We start from the raw sequence: 9,513 nt of genomic DNA on the forward strand, positions 1-9,513 counted from the left end.
CTACCAATCTGGCCGGGAGACGACATGGTGAGTACCGCCTGGTCCAGGATGTAACATCCCGAGACCGATTCTTTCCATGTTTTCTATTATATTGTTTGCTCTATGTTATTTTTGCATTGCATCATGTCATCATGTCATTAAATTTCGCAACCCAAATGTTTTCTCATGTAAATAAATTGTATGGATCTCCGATCCATTTAAATCGAGAAAAATGCACATGGTGATCTTTCTTAATAACATATATCCTCCCAATTTTTCGTGGGTCAAACTCGTTTTTATGAGTCCTAGAAAAATAGCCCTCTGCACGGCACCACTCGTAGCCCTGTCTTTTTATTTTCTAAACTCTGTTTATTTTTATTTATTTATTTTGTATGTCTCTAAACTCTGTTTATTTGTTTTTTTAGAACTAACTCTGTTTATTTGTTAAACGGAAAAAGAAATAGAGCGAGAGCTGAACCAGCGCAGCTAACGGGCCAGCCAGGCCGTAGCAGAAGAGCAGCACAGCCGACGCCGCGGCCCACCTACTGACCCTAGCCCGATCCTGATCCCCCTCGCCTCTCTCCCTCGCTCTCTGCTCTGCGCCGCCACGCACGAGACAGAGAGAGGGGCGGCACCCAGCTCGGGCCTCCACTGCCGGCAGCCCACCGCCTCCTTGCCCACGTGCGTTGGCCGCCCGACACGAGCTCCGTCGCGGCCATGGCTGCCCCGCCTCGCTCCCTCCATTCCAGGGTGCCGCCATGCCCTCCGGTTCGGAGCTCCGCGCCCGTCGCCTCTTTGCGCTCAGCCACCTCCAGCAGCTCGCCCAGCTCTCCCTGCAAGCTTCCACCACCGCAGATGCGCCCCCTTTCCTCGCTCCCGGGGAGCACCACACGCCGGCGAGCTCCCAAGCCAGCCTCGTCCGCATCCGCGCGCGAGCGCCTGCGCCCGACCTTGTCGCCTCCACGCCCGGCCTCGAACGGCGCCGCCCCACCTGCGACCGCAGGCAAACCTCCGCCATCTCCTTGGCTAGCCGACGCCCCTTCCCGACCTCGACCACCAGCAGCCGCCTCCTGCCGGCCGGCCAACTCCATGGCCTCCGCAGAGCACCCTCCTCCATGCCAAAGTCGCACTCCGCTGCTGCTTGCCGCAGCTCGCTGACCAGCTTCACCACCATGGCCTCCCTCCTGCCGCTGCTGTGTTGTTGGCCCTTGCTGCCGAGTGCCTCGTCCACGGCCCCGCGCTAGCTGTGCTCCGGGGCACGTCTGGCATCGTTGACCTCCTGGTGCTGTCAAGTTTTCCTCTCCGATCGGTACCATTACCGTCGCCGTGGATCCGACAAGACCAAGTGTACCTCTACCGTCGCCGTGGATCCGACAAGATCGTCAAGTGAACAACCACCATCGCCGTGTTCCACTACGACCCGTGAACGTCTACACCGCACCGACTCGATCCACCCCGAATACACGCTTCGAAGGTATAACCCCGAGATGAAACAAACGCAATGCGAATGCATGTGTTGTATAAGATGCCCGTGTTTGCGCCATGTCTGATTTGATACTTGCGCGTTCCTCGCTTGCCATGGCACCGACACATGGGACACCCGGTAAACGGGATCACTCCTTATTACTCTTCCACATTACGCACACCCACACTTATCTTTTGCACCGGTATCTCAACGAGTTACCGGATCACCGGAATGTTACCGTGACATCGTTTTTGGATTCGCCACTGTGGCATCCAATTCTTTCCGTCATGGCGACAAATGCCCCATATTATATTATATGTCCATATTTCATAAATTTGCATATAACTTGAATATGTCATCCGCATCAATATTAACAACATTTAAAATGCTTGTCTAGCTTAAACAACATTATCCGTCCTTCTTAAATATGGGGAGCTATGCAATTGTCATATAGTATATTTATCCTTCTCCATTTAACTTGCTTATTCCATCATCACCTTATGCCATGCTCACCCTTATTAAACAACACTTAAATTGACGAGTACATAAACGGGATTGAACTAAATATTTGAATGTAAAGTTTCGTCAATATGCAAGTCGTTGCATATTGAGCTTCACTTAATGTGTAGTATCTGTATGTTGCACATCGTCATGTCTTGCATCTTTAAATTTGCATGCATCATGCTTGATTGTGCATAATGCCATGAGTATGACATGCTTGTTTGTTTATTGGGTCGTTTGCTTCTTTCCGGTTCTTGCTTCTTCTCGGTAGTTTCGTTTAGGAGTTTCGTGGGTTAGTTCAACTACGCTTTGTTCGATTAATTCATGCATTTGATCCTTTTCAAAGCGGGATTCCAGTCAAGATGATCATTACCTTCAATATCATTAGTAGCTTTGCTTGCTAGATGTCTCGATGCCACCGTTTGGACTTTCAAGTCTTCGCTTTGGCTAGGACCGTATGTTGGGCGTTACACATGACACCATTAAACTCCACAATATGCAATACGAGCAGGAGTTAGTGGCGCATGAGGAGGATGAGCTCGCCCTTTTCGCTCCATCATGACATCGCAAGGAGGAGGAGCATTAGAGGGCCAAGGCGGAGCGGCTCGCGATGATAATTGTTAGAAAAATATATTAAATATTTTTGGAAATAATAATAAATAAGTTCGATAGAGGCAACGAGCAACAGCCACATGAGCTGGACGATATGCAATACGAGTAAGACAAGCTCGTCCCTTTTATGGTACGGTCCATCGAGACAAACCGTGAGGGAAGATGAAGAGAGGGCGGAGGAGGAGCGGACTGTGGCGAGACATTGAGGCGGACTACCCCTGCCACTCAGGTTCCTGAGCACTTCGTCGACCACGTGCGATTAACATGAACTTTGTTTAACACCTGAACTTTTTTTTTGTAAACATGAACTTCACAAAAATATGATTTTTTTCTGTTTACATTTTAAAAATTGTCTAGTAATATTTTATAAATTATACTAAAGAAAATCTTTTTGAAATAAATATAAAATATAAAATAAATTTGTTTTATGGCAAGTCACTTCATTGTGTAACTAAGAGCAGACTTAAATTGTTTCGTACAGAATAACTACTTATAAGTAATCTCCCTGCACCGCGCTGCAGGCGTGGTTAGCAATCTCCAGATCATCATTAAAGAAATTAATCTCCCCACACAAAAAATATCTACTATCCAGTATAATTATAATTAATCTGTTTTCCTTACCGTACATTTTTCGCGCTAAAACTATTATCCTTAATCTGTTTTTCTTACATTTTTTTAGAGAAGACAATCTGCTTATGCAGGATGGGCCGTACTGGGCTGGTTAATGGCGAAACGGGGCCCTAAAGAAGTTGGATCCGGCGAAACAGAGGCCGATCGGAAAATTATAAATTCTGCAGCCTTCGGCGTCTGCAACGATTTCCCTCCACTGCGTAACAGATTGTAGTTCCCAAATTCTCCATATCCCCGAGAAACCAAGAATTGCAAGAATAATTCCGACGATGAAGAGCTGGGACGCCGGTCCTTCCTCCTCCGGCAGCTCGCCGGAGAAGCAGGCACGCCCCTCCAAGCAGGGGCGTGATGAAGACGGCGACGAGCTCGCCGTCGAGGATCGCCGCCCCCACCTCAACACTCGAGTCAAGAGACCGCGGCTCTCCATCGAATCGGAAGACGAGCAAGATTCTTCCTCCGGGAGCTCGCCGGAGAAGCAGGCACGCCCCTCCAAACAGGGGCGTGATGAAGACGGCGACGAGCTCGCCGTCGAGGATTGCCGCCCCCACCTGCGGGAGCGGCTCTCCTTGGACACGGAGGGAGACCAAGGTACGGAGCTGTCCCCAAGCCTACCCCTGCTGGAGGAGATGCCCCAGGACGTGATTGTGAGCGTTCTGAGGACCATCGGGGTCCGAAGCGGGGTTCAGGTCAGCTCCTCTTGTTCGTATCTGCGAGAGTTCGTGATGAAGAATGCAGCCCCATGCTGCGGAAGGTATCTGCAGATCAAAGCTTGTAGAATCGAAGGAGACGCAACCATAGCTACACTGAGCACGGATTTGCTATGCAAAGTCATGTCCAAGCTTGACCCTTTTGCAATGTCAGCCCTGGGAGGATCCTGTTCGGCTTTCAGGTGTTTGCTCGCCTCACCACCCACGCGTGGTTTGATTGAAGATTTTGGAGAGAAGCGCATTCCCCTTGGTGCTCTGACGGTAACTCCAATCAGCCCATATCCTGTTCTACTTTCTTCAATGCTCCCCGCTAGGCAGAGGCCTGCAAGCGATCTGTTCGCTGCCTTTTGGCGTAGATTCGCAGCAGAAAGGGTGATAGGGAGAGTAGAGATATCAGACTGTAGAGATGGCTTGATTCTGCTCAAGGGGAGAGCCATCAGGCGTTTTGTTGTGTGTGCTCCACTGGCGGCCAACATGTACGCGAGGCTACTGCCACAGCTCTCCAATGACGGTGATCATGTTTACATGTCTGCTTCAGTTCTTCGAGATAAGAAGGCTGCCATAGAGTTCTCGGTTACTGTTCTTATGGGTGATCTCCAGAGCGCCAACGTGACAATTAACCAGTACCAATCAAAGACAGGCCAATGGAGTTCCAGGCGCTGCCCGTGGCTAACTCCTGCAACATTGCAGTCGGAGATTAAGCAACCGTCTGTTCTGTGCAAAAACACTATATGGTTCCTGCAGCCGATGCTGCAACTGATCTCTGTCGACCCAGACAAGTTAACAGTTGGCACGCTGCCCTTTCCGCCCCTTGACGGCATTTCAACTGTCAACCATGCTCTCCTGGAGCGATCTCAGGGATCAATTTGCCTAGTGATGATCACAGATAACAGAGTAATGGTCTTCGAGCTGACACTGATGGCGACGCATGGAGCTTATTCAAGCAGTTTCACGGTCCTCCTGATGGATGCCGGCTTATTGGAACAGGTTTTCAAAAAATCCTGGTGCATTCTGGTGAAAGGCTGCGATACATTGACATTGGGGATGGTATTTTCAAAGACGTGTCCCTGGTCTTCAACGTTGTCAGACAAGCTTGGTGTTACGATGTTCCATACCCACCTAGGACAGACTTGTTTCGTAGGCTACAGAGAGTTGGTGAGCCTCTTCTTCTTTCCATTTGACTCTTTCTATTTTTCTGATACAAAGTTCTGTTCAAATTTGTGACAATTGTCAGTCTTAATGAGGAATTCTCTGTTTTGGTTAACCAGGGACTGCATTGGAGGTCAAGGAGCACGAAGGGCTGAGGAGCGCAAAGGGCGGACCTAAACAGAAGCCTCTTGAGAAGGCCACAAGCAGTTCTATCTCCTATTATTAGTCCCTTAGATACTGTAACTCGGCACCGTAGAATGTTGTTTTGACTGTTGTTAAACGATGATGTGTTCCTTGCATTTTTTTGCGATGCGAGGATGTGTCCCTTATTTTGGGGGAGGGATTATTAATAGAGCTATCAAGTCTCAACTGAGAGACAATTTTGTTTAACTATACTTGATTCTGTGGCGCTTTTCTTTCTCATGCTGTAAATTTTGTGTGTTGATTAATGTGATTTTGATTACAATGCTAAATCCAAATGTAAGTTTTCCAGCAAAGGTTATGTCAATTTTGTTTTGTATTTCAAAAACATATACAAGGCTATTTCAGCAAATATGATGTCAAAATTGAAATGTATACAAAGGTATTGCAGCAAAGGTGATGTTAAATTTTTGTACAAAGCTATCTCAGCAAAGGTGATGTCTGAATTTTGTATTCCACATCATATACAAGCTTAGATGATCACAAGATATTCAGCCTGGGGTCGAGTCCTGATGAGGCTCCCCAAGGTTCTCATTTTTTCATCATCAATTTACAATAATAATGTGGTTGATTTCATCCTCAGTATCTCATATATACAAGTAATTGCCATTTACAGTAACAAGGCTTCTTTGCTGTACAGCCAAAAGACCAAAATATTAGCCAGTTGCGTTGTTTTCTCTTCCCCTGTTCTTGTGCTCTACAGACTGGCTACCGCCATCAGCTCCGAGCCATGGCCGCTGCGGAATCGATCTGAAACCGAGTCGTCGCGCACCTTCGGCCTCGACCCTCCCGCTGTGGCACAGAAAGAAGACGACGGCTATACAAATGTGGTTGTTGTCGAACTTGACCTACAAGCCAGGGCACACCATTTTCTCCATTCATTCATAAGCACAACACCTATAGGGAGGGCATGATGTGCATCTCCAATACCTGATCCACAAGGTTAAAAAAGTTACTTAAAAAGGATATCTGATTAAGTTTCAGCAGCTATCTATAAACATACATGAACAAGTCAGTTCTTCGAACATCAACGCATTGACAAAGAAACCAAAGCTTTTACAAGCTTGTGCCCAATACCAGCTGGGAGGAATGGAACACCACCTGTGCGTGTTCCTCTGCTCCTTTTGACTCCACTAATCACTTCCATTTGCTAGATTCCACCAAAGCTGCAGGTAGAGGGCAGAATTCTCATAAGCATAAGAACACACAACATTTCGGGATTTCCTCAATATTCTGCATATCAAAGCAGATGAACTGAGGAGAAGGCAGAGGATCAACTGAAAATCAAATAAAGGCCGAACTCTTTCGATCAGTAAACTCCGCTGGATCGCTCAGCTCTTTTTTGCTGCCTCCTCCTTCGTTTCTGCACAGGCGTGCGTGTGACGAGGGCAGTGTTGTTGGGCGTCTGTGCTCTGGCAAACGGGAGCTGCCCTGGCCGTCTTCCTTGAGAAAATGCCGGCTAAAGATTAGAAGGAGGCGGCGATCTGGGGGCACAGGGAGGTGACGGTGCGGTTGGGCTTGGGGGTAGCATGTGTTGGTAGGGACGCGCAGTGGGTCGAGGACGCCGTCGTACGGGGCCGGCAGCGGCGCTAGCACGTGGGGGACCCTGGCTGCGACGGCTCGTTGGCCCTGAGCACCCGGATCCAACGCCGGGGAGGCCAGGGACACCAAGTCCAGGTGGTAACGCGGTTGGGCCTGGGTCGCCGGGGGGGGCGTGCGGTGAAGAAAGAGGGCGGCGCGCGGTGGAGGGATGCGTCCGGCGCGGGGGAAGGAAGAGGGCGGCGGCGGCGGCGGCTACAGAGGAGGTTTTTTTTTTTTCTTGAGCGCCGGTGGCTACAGAGGAGTGGGTGTCAAGCCTGACGGACTGTATGTTTTCTTCAGTTAACGGACGGCACTGATGGAAGGTCGTGAGAAGATCAGACGGCTCGCCTAGTATCAATCGATCGTTATTCACTCTAACCGTTGCATTTCTACTGCTTGCCGTACTATTACATTATATATGCTCCCCTCGCTGGCCTGTAACCCTATGATGATTTGTAAGAGCTTTGCGCCAGAACAGAAACAATACCTCTTTCAGTGAATATATACCTCGCATATACCCTTCACTTTCCCCTCTCTTCTCAGATTTGGGACGAACCTTAGCTTAGGTTGAGATTGAGAGTGTGACAATTGGTATCATGAGCCAGATTTTTCCTCGGTGGCGCGACAGATCGGAGAGGCACCAGTGATTTGCCCTCCCTTCCCTCCCTTTTGGGCAACGGCGACGTTGATTCCCCCCTCCTTTCCACCTCCAAACTTGCCACCACTCAGCATCAACAAATTCTCAGCTCCTCCAGGGTTTGCAAGTGCTCAAATTCAAGATGTTCAGGCAGGACACCACACCTACTGCTCCTACCCCAGCATCCCACAACTTCGAACCACCACTAGTGCATACATAGTGGGAAGATTTCTATGGTCAGTATGAGAATGAGATGCGCACTCAATTCGACACATCAATCACAAAATGACTCGAGATGGAATTTCCTCGCCTTGAGGGTGTAAACCCAGCTGGATGGATTCGCCAGTGTGACAAATATTTCCAGATGGCTGGTGCCCCTCCAGAGTACAGAGTGGGATTGGCACAGTTATACATTACTGGACCAGCTGATGTTTGGCTACATAGATCTAGTCTGCTTAAGAAGAGATTAACATGGGCACAATTATGTGAAGAAATTCTGCACGATTCATCAAGCTCTTATGACTTAACCGGACGTTTCAACTCTCAAACAACACACACTCTCTCTCTCTCTCTAGTAGAGTACACTCAACAATTTGAGGACCTCATGACCGATGTACAAGAGGAACACCCCATGATTTATGAGCAATAGTTTGTCACATGCTATGTCAATGGCCTCAAATGTACTCTCAGGTATCAACTCAGACATTTGAAACCAGCATCACTAACTGAAGCATATTGGCTTGCCGTGGATTTGGAACAAGGAGCAGTGGAAAAGAAAAAAAAAACCACAACATATAACACCAATGGCAGATCTGCTACCAGTTACTACAAACAAACACCTACAAGCCAGGACAAGACCAATGAGTTCAAACAACCTCTCACAACACAAAGAGCCAGGGAACCTGGGAAGTGCTGGAGATGTGGGGATGCCTGGTTCCATGGACACAAGTGTAAGCAAGCAACAATACTGAATGTCCTCACATGAGAAGACCCTACTGAACAGCAAGTGTCACAAGAGGAATTAGAAAAAATGAGCAAGAGAAGCAACCAAAAGTAGAAGAACAGTGCATGAGGATCTCTCTCCAAGCCCTGGAAACTGTCAGTGTTTATTGGTGGCAAACAAGCTGTTGCACTAGTGGATTCAGGTAGCAATGCCACCTTCATGAGCTTGCAATTTGCTCTCCAAATTGACTGCAACATTATTAAGGATAATACAAGAGTTGTTACTGTAGCTGGGGGAGGCAAATTGTGGTATGGTTCATATATACCCACAACAAGCTTTTCTGCCAGTTCAGAACAGTTCCAGCCTTCCTTCAAAGTCCTAGATCTACCAGGACATGATGTGGTTATTGGATCAGATTGGCTGGTCCGGCATAGACCAGTTTATTTCCATTATAATCCAAGAAAAATCACACTGCTCAAAGATGGGGTTACACCGATAACTGCAGCTACTGTAACTGGCCATCTTTCTCTTAATGGGCTTCTGGTCAGTGGAGCTCCTACCTGCATGATAAGTTTAGTGCAGAATAGCACACATGTTACTAAAACTAGTGACCATGTACCTCCAGAAGTAAAAAGAAGCATTGTAGTTCTTATCTTGACATTTTCACAGAACTTGAAGGCCTACTTCCTAAGAGGGAATGTGATCATGAGATACCTTTGGCACTGACCCTCCTAATGCAAGACCTATGGAATACCTCACACTTAGAGAGATGAGTTGGAGCATCAGATCCAACTACTACTAAAAAGCAGAGTTATAAGACCCAACCAAAGTCCCTTTGCTTCTCCTGCAATCCTTGTCAGAAAAAAGATGGTTCCTGGAGGCTTTGCATTGACTACATGAAATTGAATGCAACAACTGTTAAGAACAAGTTCGCAATACCTGTCATAGAAGATCTTCTTGATGAACTACATGGAGTAACAATATTTTCCAAATTGGATTTAAGATCAGGCTACCACCAAGTGAATGAAAGAGGAAAACATACCTAAAACTGCATTCAGAACTTCTTTTCGGCATTATGAGTTCTTGGTCATGGCTTTTTGGCCTCTCC

At 47.7% G+C, this 9,513-nt stretch overlaps 1 protein-coding gene across 2 annotated transcripts; it reads left to right on the top strand.

The window, feature by feature from the left end:
• The first annotated feature begins 593 nt into the window (after positions 1-593).
• LOC123143117 (uncharacterized) lies at positions 594-5,433 on the top strand. 2 transcript variants are annotated; one of them, XM_044561933.1, is made up of 3 exons: positions 594-1,453; positions 3,237-5,049; positions 5,163-5,433. In XM_044561933.1, the coding sequence occupies exons 2-3, from the start codon at positions 3,457-3,459 to the stop codon at positions 5,196-5,198; spliced, it is 1,629 nt and encodes a 542-aa protein (XP_044417868.1). In that variant the 5' UTR covers positions 594-1,453; positions 3,237-3,456; the 3' UTR covers positions 5,199-5,433. The 2 variants fall into 2 exon arrangements, with proteins under 2 accessions (XP_044417868.1, XP_044417869.1); XM_044561934.1 differs by lacking the exon at positions 594-1,453 and having other exon boundaries at positions 2,034-5,049.
• The last annotated feature ends 4,080 nt before the right edge of the window (positions 5,434-9,513 follow it).

Source organism: Triticum aestivum, chromosome 6D (genome assembly GCF_018294505.1).
Source record: "Triticum aestivum cultivar Chinese Spring chromosome 6D, IWGSC CS RefSeq v2.1, whole genome shotgun sequence".
Taxonomy (NCBI): Eukaryota; Viridiplantae; Streptophyta; class Magnoliopsida; order Poales; family Poaceae; genus Triticum; species Triticum aestivum.

Excerpts from the sequence above, each read along its gene's own strand:
- LOC123143117 (XM_044561933.1), top strand. The coding sequence starts at position 3,457 with ATGAAGAGCTGGGACGCCGGTCCTTCCTCCTCCGGCAGCTCGCCGGAG. Across the intron at positions 5,050-5,162 it reads TCGTAGGCTACAGAGAGTTG|GGACTGCATTGGAGGTCAAG; the intron begins GTGAGCCTCTTC and ends TTGGTTAACCAG.